We start from the raw sequence: 17,151 nt of genomic DNA, 5'->3' as shown, positions 1-17,151 counted from the left end.
ATTCAAAATAAGGGGACCCCTCTTTTAGGAAAAGTTTGTACAAAGTTGTTTATGATGTAACTCTTTTTGAGTACAAAAATTAAAAGATTTCTAAGAAGATCTATACAAATCATTGCTATTTTCTTTTCTACATCAGTTAAATGACCTTTGTCTGAGGGAGGGGTGTTCTCAACCTGATAATAACAAACACAGGTCAAAGTACAGTCTTTTACACAGGGCTTTGATACAGACCAAACACAAAGCTATTAAAGACCACAAAATTATTAGCGTACACAATTGGAACAGGAAAACCATCGATCTAATTTATATATCCAAACGGGAAAATACCAATGAACAACATCAACAAATGATAACTGCTAAACCACAGGCCCCTGGATCAATCAGGACAGGTGCATAAACATGCAGAGGCTATAGATAGTTTTGCTTCGCCAGCATACAATATAATTGCAGTTGAAGGCAAATCCTTCAGAAGTTCTTTGTCCTTTTTTCTAACAAGGAACATTTTTTGATAGGGAATATAAGTAAGGGGGAAAGAAACCAATTTTTTGTTTATTACAGGTATTTAGCTGTTATAAATTTTTATCGGAGCACTCCCACTTTGGATAAATAGGTTTCATGCTGAAACAAATATTCTCACAGATATTTACACAGTGTGAGGGTAGCTTTTATGTTTAAAAGACTGGTTTCCGAAAATAGTATAACTTTTACCTATTAAAAAGTACCTGCTGAATAATTGTACTTGTCCCGATGGACAAGCTTGATACAGCTTTTACTTGTCTGACCTTTTTTCCCTCTGGTACCGACAATTGGACAAGCGTTATTGTCAGGGCTGGAATGTACTTTGACCCTTAATGGTTTACTTTTATAAATTATGACTTGGATGAAGAGTTGTCTCATTGGCACTTTTACCACATCTACCTATATCTATTGGTAAATATCTGAAAGGGAAGCCACACAACTTGGAAATTGATTTGTGCTTGGTGATTATTAGCATTATTTACAAGTTGCATTTAGTTGAGGCAAATTGAAGTACAAGAGTGTGGAAATACCATTTATTTTTTTATATATGTATACGCTAAAGTGGATTTCCTCCATATGCTAAAGTACGATGGTCTGTGAAAGTATAGATGTAAGAAATGAAGATGGATTATGACTTTATCAGTTGTTTATACAAACTTAAAATGAACACGCTGGAAGACAAATTACAAATATTTTATTAAGAACTTTTCAACCAAATGTCAATGACTAATTTCAACCTAACTGTGCTTTGTAGGCTAAAGCAAATGCTTTGTATTTTGGTAGCTGGAAGAAGAACTTGTATCCTGCAGTTGAACATTTCACTCTAGGCTCTAACCATTATAGATACATGTAGTAATGGCATAGATATCCTGTATCCTGCTTTTTATATTGGAAGCAAAATGGATACATTTGAATTATTTATTATGATGCAGTTTATTCTGCTGTCCCCATTGAATTGTTGTCGCTTTTATTGAAAAGTTAGGTCGGCAAAATAAAGGTACATGTTTTCATGCTTTAATTATAAATTTTCAGCTAAAACATTATTTTGTACATTGCAGGAAAATATAACATGGATGTGAAGTTGCTACCAAAAAAGGAGAGAATTAAGCTTGGCAAATATCGTCTTTCACTCTTATTTAAATCAAAGTATAAACAAATAAATGTTTCATATTCCCATAAGAATGAACAACAAGCTAAACCAATCATCACAATATTTAATACGCCGGAATTGATAAAGATTCATTTACAAGAAATATAGTGATTTGTGAAACCTAATTTATCTTTTAAGCAATTATTACAGTTTTTAGAAACACTCAAGACTACTGTTTATTTATAATGCGTATCACATATGGTATACCTAAGCTTATAATACTAGATTTTGTAAAATGCCTATTTTTACATCGAATTTTCTAACGTTTTTTAAAGCCCTTGAACACTATTGGTCCATCACACTTCAGCGTGATATACCATCGTACTTTAGCAAACAAACTACCATCTCACTTTAGTGTGAGGCACCATCGTACTTAAGCGTAGACCATCACACTTATATGAGAGTCCTACATATATAAAGGTACATAATTCAAGTACGGTAAAAGTGATGCCACTCAAATTCGAAATAACTATCATGTACAAGTTTTATAACATTTGATCGAGGAGGGGACATACATACAGTGGAACAGTGGTGAATATGTAGCCCTCCTTTCTGTGGCTGTTTGGACATTTGAGAAAAAAAATGAAATCTGATATATGATGAAAATTTGTAAGGGTTCCGCGGAACCCAGTGTCTCGCCTATTTTTGCTGTAAATCGCAGGCTCAACAACAATGAGGAAAAAAATCAATAAAAATATTCCTCTTGTTACTATTTTATGATTGTTAGAAAATCTAAGTCCATTTGAAAGTAAATTACAGAAAAAACAGAGTAATCGTTTCACAAACTTTACTTCTGGATACAATCTTATGATCATAAATAAGCTTCTGTCCAAGTTTGGTACAAACCCAGGATAGTGTAAGAAAGTTATTAAAATTTTAAAAACTTTAACCACAGAGTGAATGTAATGGTTCCCCGCAGAAAAACTAAGTCCATTTAAAAGTAAAATACAAAAAAAATGGAATTTTATTTTTACAAAATTTACTTCTGGATATTATCTTATGATCATAAACAAGCTTCTGTCCAAGTTTGGTACAAACCCAGGATAGTTTGAGAAAGTTATTAAAATTCTAAAAACTTTAACCACAGAGTGAATGTTTTGTTTCCCCACAGAAAAAACTAAGTCCATTTATAGTAAAATACGGAAAAAATGGAATTTTATTTTTACAAAATTTACTTCTGGATACTATCTTATGATCATAAAAAAGCTTCTGTCAAAGTTTGGTAGAAATCCAGTATAGTTTAAGAAAGTTATTAAAATTTCAAAAACTTTAACCACAGAGTGAATATTTGTTGACGCCGCCGACGACGACGGAATGTAGGATCGCTTAGTCTCGCTTTTTCGACTAAAGTCAAAGGCTCGACAAAAACCATTGTTTTGGAGATATTAAAGTTTTTTTTATCTGGGAAATTAAGTTTTTGAGATGAATTAATTTGAGAACTTTAATTAAGTGAAACCAGCAATCAGAATTGTCTCCGTTGTTACTGATATTTTGGCATTGCACAAAATCATGATTTATGCCACCACCGTAGTGGTTTTTGTCGAGCTTTCGACTTTAGTCGAAAAAGCGAGACTAAGCGATCCTACATTCCGTTGGCGTCGTTGTCAGCGGGGTCCACAAATATTCACTCTGTGGTTAAAGTTTTTGAAATTTTAATAACTTTCTTAAATTATATTGGATTTCTACCAAACTTGGATAGAAGCTTGTTTATGATCACAAGATAGTATTCTGAAGTAAAATTTGTAAAAATAAAATTCCATTTTTTTCCGTATTTTACTTATATTCAGACTTAGCTTTTTCTGCGGGGAAACATAACATTCACTCTGTGGTTAAAGTTTTAAGAATTTTAATAACTTTCTTAAACTAACCTCGGTTTGTACCAAACTTGAACAGAAGCTTGTTTATGATCATAAGATAGTATCCAGAATTGAATTTTGTAAAAAAATAAAACTATTTTTTCCGTATTTAACTTTTAAATGGACTTACTTTTTCTGCGGGGAAACATTACATTCACTCTGTTGTTAAAGTTTTTAAAATTTTAATAACTTTCTTAAACTATCCTGGGTTTGTACCAAACTTGGACAGAAGCTTATTTATTATCATAAGAGAGTATCAAGAGGTAAATTTTGTAAAAAGATAACTTGATTTGTTCTGTATTTTACTTTTAAATGGACTTAGATTTCCTTCCAGTTAACATTACATATAGTTTGCAGTTAAAAGTTTTCAAAACATTTATTAGGTTCATTAACTATCCTAGATTTTTACCAAACTTGGACAGAAGCTTATTTGCAATCATAATTAAGATAGTATCAAGAAGAATATTTTATTGATTTTTTTTCCTCATTTTTGTTGAGCCTGCGATTTACAGCAAAAGTAGGCGAGACACTGGGTTCCGTGGAACCCTTACAAATTTTTTTAAGTATAAGATCTATTTGTCTGAACGAAAGTATGTCCGTCCCTATGTCACAAAGTCAGTTTCAGTTCTCTAACTTTAGTTTGCCTCATCCAAATGTTATGAAACTTATACACAATGCTCATTACCACAAAACACAGATCAAATTTGAATTGGTTGGTGTCATTTAAACTGTTCTAGAGTTATGCCTCTTTAAGAATGGGAAAATTGTTGAATTTTTGGTTTCATACTTTTTAAGTTTGCCTCAACCAAATATTATGAAAGAGCCTGTCTCATCCACCTGAATCTATAAGTATCTTTAACAATAGCCAATCACTAACATTATAGACTAGAATATGGATCATGAATTCACGACCAAAATATATTTTTTTTGTTGATCTTTTATTGCTGATAATTTTAACTGTTATATAAAAGTTTCTCTTATCTATTATGATATTGCCCAAAATGCATAAATGCATTAGAATCATCAGTTAAAACATGAGTCTATTATAGTGACAACAAACCAGATTTTCCTGCAGAGGATGAACCCTGAACAGTTGAGCAAGTATGGACATAACATTTTTAAAAGCTTAAAACAGCTTTGCATTTGGATTGTGATTGAATATATGATACATTCTATATTTAAAGGCAGGTAAAAACAAGTATCAGTTTTTCTTTTCTAGAAAATATAAATAAATACCTGAATAAAGAATCGGCCCAAAGGGACAAGTGATGACAATTCCAATCAGGATGCACACATCTTTGCCTACAATATGATTTAACAAGAGTTATAAGAATAAAAAAAGATGGGCACTCTATGTCTTCCATTTATGGTATATATATTATAAGTAAACAGGACATAGCTATTAAAACTAAAGGGTGTATTGCTTTATTTACAATTCCTAAAGTTATGTTGAAAAGCTCTCTAGGTTCATCATTTTCAAATCAAGATTTGTGTAAGGTGCAACTATGGTGTATAATTTCTGAGGTTGAAGGGAAGTATAAACACTCACTTTAATTCAAACTTAATTTATTTCACAAAATAATTGCAAATTATTACCAATATTCTTGACAAGCTTTCTTTTGATTTTGATATTCAACTAATTTGTGATTAAGATGTAAGAGATGACTGATGTTTCATTAATATTGAATTAAGTTTTCTTAATCTTTTACTCCTACCAAATAGGTTATATTAGAAGGAGAGTGAACACTCTGCTTGATATAAAATTGACATCCCCAGGATAGCAGTTCGATCAGAGAAAAAAAATAAAATTATAAAGAAACCGACATGTTTATCACCCACTTGACATGGACTTCTGATGTACCGGGCTGGTCCCACTAGTAGTTTGGTGCTATAAGATAAATTGCATACATCATTTGATTGTTATCAGTGACTGAGTCATTAAAGTTTGGTAAAAGATTTGACACGTAATTTCAAAATCAACCGTCAGTCTACAGTGAAAAAAGATAAAGAAATGACAAAGTTATGAGGGTTTAAAGGAAAGTTAGTGAGTGATTTTTATTCAACACTACATTGCTTTAAACAAAGATTTTTGCTTCACCTGTCAATTTCTGCTTATGATAAGCAGAAATTGACAGGTGTAGCAAAATATGAGAATTGGCAGGTAATAATCATAGAAAATATAAGAATATGCAAAGTACTTTAGTTACATTGACGACGATGGTCCTACACAAGGTACTTAACTATCATCTTTGAATAATGACACTTGTCTGGAACTTTTGTTAAATTTTAATTCCTCAGTTGTCTACCACACAAAAACTTATAGTCATAAACTTAATTAATGTATTTACACAATAGGTATGACACGTCTACCTTTCTTGCTGGAATCATTTGTAGTAGACTTCCCAAATAATGTATATGAGGGGTTAATCTTACAAACAGTAAACCCTATATGTAGGACAGATGGACAGGATTCAAAATTTATGCTTGTAAAAGTAAATCACAAGATTCTTTCTTTCTTGTTGGAAAATAAGTAAAACATTGCAATACAAATAGCTATGTGGCATGGAATTGGAATAAATAACATAAGAAAAACAAGTTTTCCATGAGTATTGCATGACAAAACATGGTCCCTTATCCATGTTATCGGTTAACCAGATGCTCCGCAGGGCGCAGCTTTATACGACCGCAGAGGTTGAACCCTGAATGGTTGGGGCAAGTATGGACACAACATTCAAGCTGGATTCAGCTCTAAATTTGGATTGTGATTAAATAGTTGACACGGCATAGGTTTCTGACACAGAATGAATGTGGTCTAATGAACCTAAAATTTTGTTTTGCCTTTGAGCAATTCACCATGCTGTTAAATATTAATCCTCTCAAAAAAATGTTTGAAAAATTTTCTTTTTATTTATGAAATTTCAAATGAGAAAAATTGACCCCCCCCCCCCAATTTTTTTTTCACATCCCCTATCCTTTATTCCAAACCCGATCTCAATTCAAATTTCTAATGGAGTTTGCAACAATAATCACTCATTTAAATACATCATAAAATATCAAAATGTAAAAAAAGTGCTAATTGTTATCACTGAATTGTTTTAATCTATCAGTTGGTAGTAAAAGTGAATATACATTGTATATTGTATAAAACATTGATTTAAGTTGATTCAACTACTATTCTGGACAAAGAAAGATAACTCCAATTGAAATTTCTTGCTATTGCACATTATTGTGCAATTAGATATTTCTTGCTATTGCGCAATACTGTGCAATTGAAAATACTTGCTATTGCACAATACTGTGCAATTGAAGATTTCTTGCTATTGCGCAATACTGTGCAATTGAAAATTTTTTGCTATTGCACAATACTGTGCAATTGAAGATTTCTTGTTATTGCTGAGTACTGTGCAATTGAAAATTTCTTGCTATTGCACAATACTTAATATAATAATTTTAGATCCTGATTTGAACCAACTTGAAAACTGGGCCCATAATCAACCAGATGCTCCGCAGGGCGTAGCTTTATATGACCGCAGAGGTTGAACCCTGAACGGTTGGGGCAAGTATGGACATAACATTCAAGCTGGATTCGGCTCTAAATTTGGATTGTGATTAAATAGTTGACACAGCATAGGTTTCTGACACAGAATGAATGTGTTCTAATGAAATTAAAATTTTTGTTTTCTCTTAGAGCAATTCACTATGCTGTTCAATATTAATCCTCTCAAAAAAATGTTTGAAGAAATTTTCTTTTTATTTATGAAATTTCAAATGAGAAAAATTGAACCCAATTTTTTAATCACATCCCCCTTTCCCTTGTTCCAAAACTAATCTCAATTAAAATATTCTAATGGAGTTTGCAACAATAACTACTCATTTAAATACATCATAAAATATTAAGATGTAAAAAAACTGCTTGTTATCACTGAATGGTAAAGATAATCTAAATTTATCAGTTGGTAGTAAAAAGTGAATATACATTGTATATTGTATATAACAAAGATTTAAGTTGATTCTGGACAAAGAAAGATAACTCCAATTAAAAAAAATTCTTGCAATAAGATATTTCTTGCTTACTATTTTGGACAAAGAAAGATAACTCTAATTAAAAAAAAATTTGCTATTTCACAATATTGTGAAATTAGATATTTCTTGCCATTGCACAATGCTGTGCAATTGAAAAGACTTGCTATTGCACAATACTTAATATAATAATTTTAGATCCTGATTTGGACCAACTTGAAAACTGGGCCCATAATCAAAAATCTAAGTACATGTTTAGATTCAGCATATCAAAGAGGCCCAAGAATTTAATTTTTGATAAAATCAAACTTAGTTTAATTTTGGACCCTTTGGACCTTAATGTAGGCCAATTTGAAAACGGGACCAAAAATGAAGAATCTACATACACAGTTAGATTTGGCATATCAAAGAACCCCAATTATTCAATTTTGATGAAATCAAACAAAGTTTAATTTTGGACCCTTTGGGCCCCTTTTTCCTAAACTGTTGGGACCAAAACTCCCAAAATCAATACCAACCTTCCTTTTATGGTCATTAACCTTGTGTTTAAATTTCATAGATTTCTATTTACTTATACTAACATTATGGTGCGAAAACCAAGAAAAATGCTTATTTGGGTCCCTTTTTGGCCCCTATTTCCTAAACTGTTGGGACCTTTTACCACCTTCCTTTTGTGGTCATAAACATTATGTTTAAATTTCATTGATTTCTATTTACTTAAACTAAAGTTATTGTGCGAAAACCAAGAATAATGCTTATTTGGGCCCTTTTTTGGCCCCTAATTCCTAAACTGTTGAAACCAAAACTCCCAAAATCAATCCCAACCTTTCTTTTGTGGTCATCAACCTTGTGTCAAAATTTCATAGATTTCTATTAACTTAAACTAAAGTTATAGTGCGAAAACCAAGAAAATGCTTATTTGGGCCCTTTTTGGCCCCTAATTCCTAAAATGTTGGGACCAAAACTCCCAAAATCAATACCAACCTTCCTTTTATGGTCATAAACCTTGTGTTGAAATTTCATAGATTTCTATTCACTTTTACTAAAGTTAAAGTGCGAAAACTAAAAGTATTCGGACGACGACGACGCAGACGACGACACCAACGTGATAGCAATATACGACAAAATTTTTTTTCAAATTTGCGGTCGTATAAAAACTTAACTATAACCACTGAACCATGAAAATGAGGTCAAGGTCAGATGACACCTGCCAGTTGGACATGTACACCTTACAGTCCTTCCATACACCAAATATACAAGACCTATTGCTTATAGTATCTGAGATATGGACTTGACCACCAAAACTTAACCTTGTTCACTGATCCATGAATTGAGGTTGAGGTCTAGTGAAAACTATCTGATGGGCATGAGGACCTTGCAAGGTACGCACATACCAAATATAGTTATCCAATTACTTATAATAAAAGAGAATTTAACATTACAAAAAATCTTAACTTTTTTTTTCAAGTAGTCACTGAACCATGAAAATGAGGTCAAGGACATTAGACATGTGACTGACGGAAAGTTCGTAAGATGAGGCATCTATATACAAAGTATGAAGCATCCAGGTCTTCTACCTTCTAAAATACAAAGCTTTTAAGAAGTGAGCTAACACCGCCGCCGCCGGATCACTATCCCTATGTCGAGCTTTCTGCAACAAAAGTTGCAGGCTCGACAAAAACCCAAGAATTCAATTTTTGTTAAAATAAAGCTAAGTTTAATTTTGGACCCTTTGGACTTTAATGTAGACCAATTTGAAAACAGGACCAAAAATGAAGAATCTACATACCCAGTTAGATTTGGCATATCAAAGAACCCCATTTATTCAAGTTTTGATGAAATCAAACAAAGTTTAATTTTGGACCCCGATTTGGACCAACTTGAAAACTGGGCCAATAATAATGAAAGTGATGGATATCACTCATGGAAAGATTAGAACAGTAGTTTGAATTATTTCATATTAAGGTATGGTGGGGAAAATGAAAATTTATAAAACACTATTGCTGAAAATTGCATTTACAGCAGGTCTTTAGAAGGAAACTTGCTTTTCCAGTATGTGAATAAAGGTGCTCAAATTAAATAATATGGGTCTCTAAATTTGCACAATTTTATTTAAACTGCAGTTTATATCTAATCGAAATTATGTTGCCGGTTCTGAACATGTTTCAAAAAAACAACAAATGCAAAAATTCTTCTAGTAAATGTTACCAAATATCCTTGTAAGACATAAATTTAGACCAACAGCTAAAAGCTTTAAAGTGCCCACAAAAATAATAAAAAAAATGTTGTTTTGGGGCATTTTGTAAGTTGAAACAGAGGTTATATGGCATTGAAAATTAAAAGTTTTAGAGTGCCTTTTGATCAAATTTTAATGTATTTTTCAACACAGGGCATTTTCAATTTTATTTTTCAACGTAAACTAATTAAAAAACTAATTTTATATAAATGTGGATTCTTTCTTAATTGCAAAAATATATATTTACTTCTAATAAAATTTCAAATGACTAAAATAGACATAATGATTGATGGGAAATAAACTAATAAACAATGTTTTTTTATAATTAAAAGTTTATAAATTTTAAAACTGTTTCAAGCCAATTCCTGATAAAAAAGTGAACTAATCTAAATTGTTGATTAATTACAGATGATTATTGGAAATTTATCAAGTACATTATATGCCATACTTGAATACCTTTTATATATTCATATTTCATTTTTTTTAAATCTTGCTAATCCATTAATCATTTATCTTTCAGATATAATTTACAGAATTACTATATGTAATGTAGATCAAAAGTAATTGGCAATAAATAAATCTATCATCCTTATAAATATCAAACAAATAATACACACATTTGTGTAATCAATGATGAGTTCGAATACTTGTGTATTAAGAACTAGATGCATATTGGAGTGGTCTACAATTATGTAAGACTGATGTAGATAGGTAATGTGGTCAATTTGATTGGCAGTTTAGGAGGTGGGGCATTGTAACTAAAAGTCCACCTTGTCTCTGATTGTTTAGTGATAATGACAGTGGTCAATCATACTAGTTGAATCAATACCCACTTCCCTAATCAAAATGTTTTTAAAAAGCCTGCACATCAACACACATAATGACATACATTCTTGAATGAACTGCTCCAATAGTATACCCAGTTTTTTTCAGTTTATTTGTGTATTATGTGCACATACATGAGAACTATAGGGAACTAACCTGTCCTGTTGTTAGGGAGGGTGGTGCCTAAGTAAAGATTTCCAAAAAATCTAAGTACATTTTTAGATTCAGCATATCAAAGAACCCAACAGATTCAATTTTTGTCAAAATCAAACTAAGTTTAATTTTGGACCCTTTGGACCTTAATGTAGACAAATTTGAAAACGGGACCAAATATTAAGAATCTACATACACAGTTAGATTCGGCATATCAAAGAACCTCAATGATTCAAACTTATTCCTAAACTGTTGGGACCAAAACTCCCAAAATCAATACCAACCTTCCTTTAATGGTCATAAACCTTGTGTTTAAATTTCATAGATTTCTATTCACTTATACTAAAGTTATGGTGCAAAAACCAAGAAAATGCTTATTTGGGTCCCTTTTTGGCCCCTAATTCCTAAACTGTTGGGACCTTACCTCCCAAAATCAATACCAACCTTCCTTTTGTGGTCATAAACCTTGTGTTTAAATTTCATTGATTTCTATTAACTTAAACTAAAGTTATTGTGCGAAAACCAAGAATAATGCTTATTTGGGCCCTTTTTTGGCCCCTAATTCCTAAACTGTTAGAACCAAAACTCCCAAAATCAATGACAACCTTTCTTTTGTGGTCATTAACCTTGTGTCAAAATTTCATAGATTTCTATGGACATCAACTAAAGTTATAGTGCGACAAGAGTGCACACACTGAAATGTCTCGCCTTCTTTACTAATCATTGATATTATGTTGATAGACCTAATAAAAAGCTTTATTACAACTGCCACATAAACTCAACATTAATCAAAGAAAACAAACATTGATCAACGAACCATGAAAATGAGGTCAAGGTCAGATGAACCATGCCAGACAGACATGTACAGCTTACAATTCTTCAATACAACAAATATAGTTGACTTATTGCTTATAAATTAAAAAAAAACAGACCAAAACACAAACACTTAACACTTAGCAATGGACCGTGAAACTGAGGTCAAGGTCAAATAAAACCTGCGTAACAGACATATTGATCATAAAATATTTCCATACACCAAATTTAGTTGACTAATGCATAAAGTATTAGAAAAATAGACCAAAACTCAAAAAAATAACTTTGACCACTGAACCATGAAAATGAGGTCAAGGTCAGATGACACCTGTCAGCTGGACATGTACACCTTCCAATCATTCCATACACCAAATATAGTAGACCTATTGCATTTAGTATAGGAAAAACAGACCAAAACACAAAAACTTAACTATAACCACTGAACCATGAAAATGAGGTCAAGGTCAGATGACACCTGCCAGTTGGACATGTACACCTTACAGTCCTTCCATACACCAAATATACTAGACCTATTGCTTATAGTATCTGAGATATGGACTTGACCACCAAAACTTAACCTTGTTCACTGATCCATGAAATGAGGTCGAGGTCAAGTGGAAACTGTGACAGGCATGAGAACCTTGCAAGTTACGCACATACCAAATATAGTTATCCAATTACTTAAAATAAGAGAGAATTTAACATTACAAAAAATCTTAACTTTTTTTTTAAGTAGTCACTGAACCATGAAAATGAGGTCAAGGACATTGGACATGTGACTGACGGAAAGTTCGTAACATGAGGCATCTATATATAAAGTATGAACAATCCAGGTCTTCTACCTTCTAAATTATAAAGCTTTTAAGAAGTGAGCTTACGCCGCGGCCGTTGCCGCCCCCGCCGGATCACTATCCCTATGTCGAGCTTTCTGCAACAAAAGTTGCTGGCTCCACAAAAACCAAGAAAATGCTTATTTTGGTCCTTTTTGGCCCCTCATTCCTAAAATGATGGGACCAAAACTCCCAAAATCAATCCCAACCTTCCTTTTGTGGTCATAAACCTTGTGTTAAAATTTCATAGATTTCTATTTACTTTTACTAAAGTTAGAGTGCGAAAACTAAAAGTATTCGGACGGCGAAGACGATGACGCAGACGACGACGCCAACGTGATAGCAATATACGACTAATTTTTTTTCAAATTTTGCTTCCGAAAAAAAAGTTCATTGTCTTCGAAACAAATACTTACTCGATCTATAACTTGCCATCGTGTAAACTATATAACAAATTTCAAGTCAATATCTCCAAGTATGACAAAAAAAGTTTGGGAAACTGATTATTTCAGTGATTTTTTTTTAAGACAAAGGACCATAACACTGCACAAAATCATCAGTCTGCAACCAAATTCAAACTTAAACTGTAACTTTTTATGATAAAACAATTTTTCAATCAATACTTTCAACAAGAATATGTATAGTTCTATACAAATCCTTTCTTTCAAACATGACAAAAACAAGTGTGGAACATTGATTATTTCAGTGAATTTTCCATAACCATAATTCTGCACAAAATCATCAGACCCAAACAAAATTTAAAACTGAACTGTAACTTGTCATTGTCAAACTATTTACCAATTATCAAATCAAAATTTTTAGGAATGACAAAAAAGTCAGAAATCTGATTTGCAGTGCAAACCGTAAGTTCCCTTTGACTCCACTGGTAGGGGACTAAATAAAAATTAATAACTCACAATTCAGATCTCTACATTTAAAACATTTCATCATTAGAAGCGTACTAATGACAACAAAATATCCTACAGATATGAAGCTTGGATCTGGGTAGTACAGGTAAGCATCGTCTCCAAAGTCTAAAAATAAAATTAACAAAAATTAATGTTATCGTAGAAATAATCCATTCTTCCTCCTCCTCATTATGTGCAAAAAATATATAGATGTTTTAAAACTCTTTAAGGCATTTTCTGCCCTCAAGTGCACCAAATCACTCCTCCATGTTAAAGTATGCTAGAAATCTGAAGAAACTTGTATACTTAAATATTGGACTAGAATTGATCTTTCATTCAAATGATTCATGATGTTTATGTTTAAGATAAAGAAACACAATTTTTGTTTGGCATTTCTAAAAATATTGACCAGTTACAGTTCTTTTTCATTCATACAATAACAACTTTATTTGGCAAGGTCAAAAGATCAGTGATAAAGGAAATAATATAATATAAAATGAAATATTTCATATAATTATTCTTTGTCATTGTAGCCAAAAGCACTAAGTATTATGTTGCCAAATTTTAGTACATTGATAGAATCAGAACATCAATGAACCCAAAGATTTCAATTTTTTATGAAATCAAACTGAAGTTTCATTTAGGACCTTTTGACCTCATTGTGGACTTAACTTATTAATAATGAAAATAAATTCAGGTTTAGATTCAGCATTTAAAAGAACCTTATGATTATATATATTCAATTTCTGTCGAAATTAAACACATTTAATTTTGGCCCCTCATTTGGATCAATTTGATAACTGGGCCCAAAATAAGAAATCTAAATATATGTTTATCAATAGACAATTTAAGTTTAAATTTTAATATTTACTTCATATAAAAATAAAATGCTTTACCGAGAGCAGCTTGATACTGCCCTAGAGGTCAAACCCTGAACATTTGGTGCAAGTTTGAACACAATGTTCAAGCTTGATACTGTCTGAATTTGGATTGTGATTAATTATTTGACATAACATATATTTCTGACACTAAATAATGTAGTAAAAGGTCTTAAAAATTTGAAATGGGTTGAAACATTTGTTTTTAATTTTCAATTGAAGATTTCTTGATATTGCTGTGCAATCAGACATTTTTTGCTTTTAGCGCAATACTGCGCAATTGGATATTCAGTGCTATTGCACAATACAATATGCAATTAGAGATTTCTTACTATTGCACAGTATTGTGCCATGTATTGTGCCATTGCACAATAGCAGATTATAGCACAATACTGTGCAATTGGAGATTTCTTGCTTTTGGGCAATACTAAGTAGTTGATGTTTTCTGGCTATTGTGCAATGCTCATTATACATTGCTATAGCATAATACTTTGCAATTGAAGATTTCCTGCTATTGCACCATACTTTATATAAGGAGTAAGTCCGGTAAGGGCCAATTTTGGCCTCAATTTTCTAGTTTATCTGATGAAATATTTTAGACACTTTTTAAACACTTAAGTGTCTTCTGGCTATTGTTTTACTGTTTTACTGTTTTACTGTTTTTCAATTGATTCAATAAGTTTTAGTGAAAGATTTTAACTAATTAAGTCATTAAAATCGCTCCGATTCAAGTATTAATATGAAAAATCTATCAAATTTGCCAAAAATCATCACTTTTCAGATGAAAGTGACCGCATCCTGTTCATCCTTAACCTTTAAATATATTATGTATTATCATCAAATACAACTTACATTTCAATATTATGAATGAACACAAATGCGGCCACTTTCATTTTAGACAGAAACCGTCTAAAATTTCAACAAGAGGCTGTCACAAGGACAGCAAACCGGATTTATTAACATTTATTGGTGTCCTGGCAATATCACAAGAACCATTACTGATGAATGGTGAAAGTGAAAATCGTCATGATCAAATTTGACCTCCATTTTGTCCTCAGTATCAACATATTAAAATTTGACAAGCTTAGATTGAATGGTTCATGAGAAAATGTATGGACACGACTGGAAACACCATTTTTCAATCTTTCAAGAACCATAACTCCTGAACGTGAAAGTCAAAATCTTCATTATTGAACTTGACCTCTATTTTGTCATCATTAACAACATATAAAAATTTCAAAAGCTTTGGTTGAATGGTTCATGAGAAAATGTATGGACACGACTGGAAACATCATTTTTCAATCTTTCAAGAACCATAACTCCTGAACGTGAAAGTCAAAATCTTCATTATTGAACTTAACCTCCATTTTGTCATCAGTAACAACATATTAAAATTTGGGTAGCTTTCGTAGAACAGTTCATACATAAATGCACAGACATGTCTGGAAACTCCATTTTTCAATCTTTCAAGAACCATAACTCCTGAACAGTAAAAGTCAAAATCGCCATTATTGAACTTGACCTTCATTTAGTTGTCAGTAACAACATATTAAAATTTTAAAAGCTTTGGTTGAACAGTTCATGAGTTAATGCACAGAAAACATTTGATTGCAGCCCAACCCAACGGGCCACCGTACATTCCCCAATTAATAACCGACATTTTAGTCACAAAAATCCGGGTAATAAAATGCTAAAAATATGAATATTTCAGTAATTTAGCAGGACTTTAAGATGCTACTACCCGATATATGTGCATTGTATTGTAAAAAACAGTCCATATTTATGTAGCAGAATTATTCTACTTTCCAATGAATAACTTTACGATTACATTATCACAATTTTGTAAAACTGCTATATTTTGGGGCCAAAAAGGGGTCTTACTGAACCTTCTCATTTACAAATCATGTTTGGTGTGTCTTTCCTGCCATATCAGTATTTTTTGCTTATATAATATATAAATCAGAAAGAATCAATGAATAAATGAAAAATTAAAAAAAAAAAAAATATCCCCCCAAACTTTTTTTACCCCTTTAACTCAATGAGATCCTGCTACACTTAAACACAAGTTCTTATCTGGAAACTAGACAAATGCTTTTCTTGGCCCCTAATTCCTGAACATTTGGGACAATTACCCAAAACTCAATCCCAGCCTTCCCTTTGTAGTATGGTACCTTGAATTCAGTTTCAAAAAGATCCACACACTTCTACACAAGTTATTGTCTGGAAACTAGAAAATGGATGTTTTGGCCCTTTTTGGTCCTTATTGCTGACCATTTAACTAAATTACCCCCAAACTCAATACCAGCCTTCCCTTTGTGAAATAGAACCTTATGGCGTAATTTCAGAAAGATTTATACACTTACACATAAAGTTATTACATATAGGAAGTGCCAATAAGAAAACTCTCCATCGAAATAACAATTTATAAAAGTAAATCATTATAGGTCAAGGTACGGCCTTCAACACAGAGCCTTGGCAGTGTTCTTCCAAGGCTATTTCGGCGACGCTATATTTTTTCACCGTGATGCTATAATAATTCCCGCGACGCTATAATTATTTTAAAGTTGGTTTACACCTAACAGCAAGCTATAAAGGGCCCCAAAAATTTATAGTGAAAACCATTCAAACAGGAATACCAACAGTCTAATCTATATAACTGAAGATTCCAAGGAGCTCACATGATACTGTTATTTACAATATATATATGCATGAAATACCGCAACCGTTATACTTTTGATCTAGCAAATGTCAAGTTTCAGGGAAAAAGTCAAAATTGCATTTTCCCCCTATGTTCTATTTTTACCCATGTAGGCCATGTTGGTTGGCAGGCAGGGTCATTGAACACGTTTTTCAAAACTAAATACCTTTGTGCCTATTTTTGATCAAGTTTATTTAAATTTGTCTCAGTGTTTTTCAGAAGAAGACTTTTGAAAAAAATTTACAAAATATTGTAAAATTCCACT

The 17,151-nt window shown here is 32.0% G+C and overlaps 1 protein-coding gene across 1 annotated transcript in view; it reads right to left on the bottom strand.

Moving 5' to 3' along the window:
* Window positions 1-17,151, bottom strand: part of LOC134723255 (uncharacterized) — a 143,813-nt gene that overhangs the window by 68,515 nt on the left and 58,147 nt on the right. The window contains exons 7-8 of the mRNA XM_063586876.1: window positions 13,320-13,436; window positions 4,762-4,827 (exon numbers count right to left, since the gene is read on the bottom strand). Coding sequence (XP_063442946.1) covers window positions 4,762-4,827; window positions 13,320-13,436 — 183 coding nt within the window. The remainder of the gene's footprint in view (window positions 1-4,761; window positions 4,828-13,319; window positions 13,437-17,151) is intronic.

This window comes from Mytilus trossulus, chromosome 6 (assembly GCF_036588685.1).
Source record: "Mytilus trossulus isolate FHL-02 chromosome 6, PNRI_Mtr1.1.1.hap1, whole genome shotgun sequence".
Classification (NCBI taxonomy): Eukaryota; Metazoa; Mollusca; class Bivalvia; order Mytilida; family Mytilidae; genus Mytilus; species Mytilus trossulus.
Note: the sequence above shows the minus strand (reverse complement) of the source record. Positions and strands in the feature narration are given on the sequence as shown.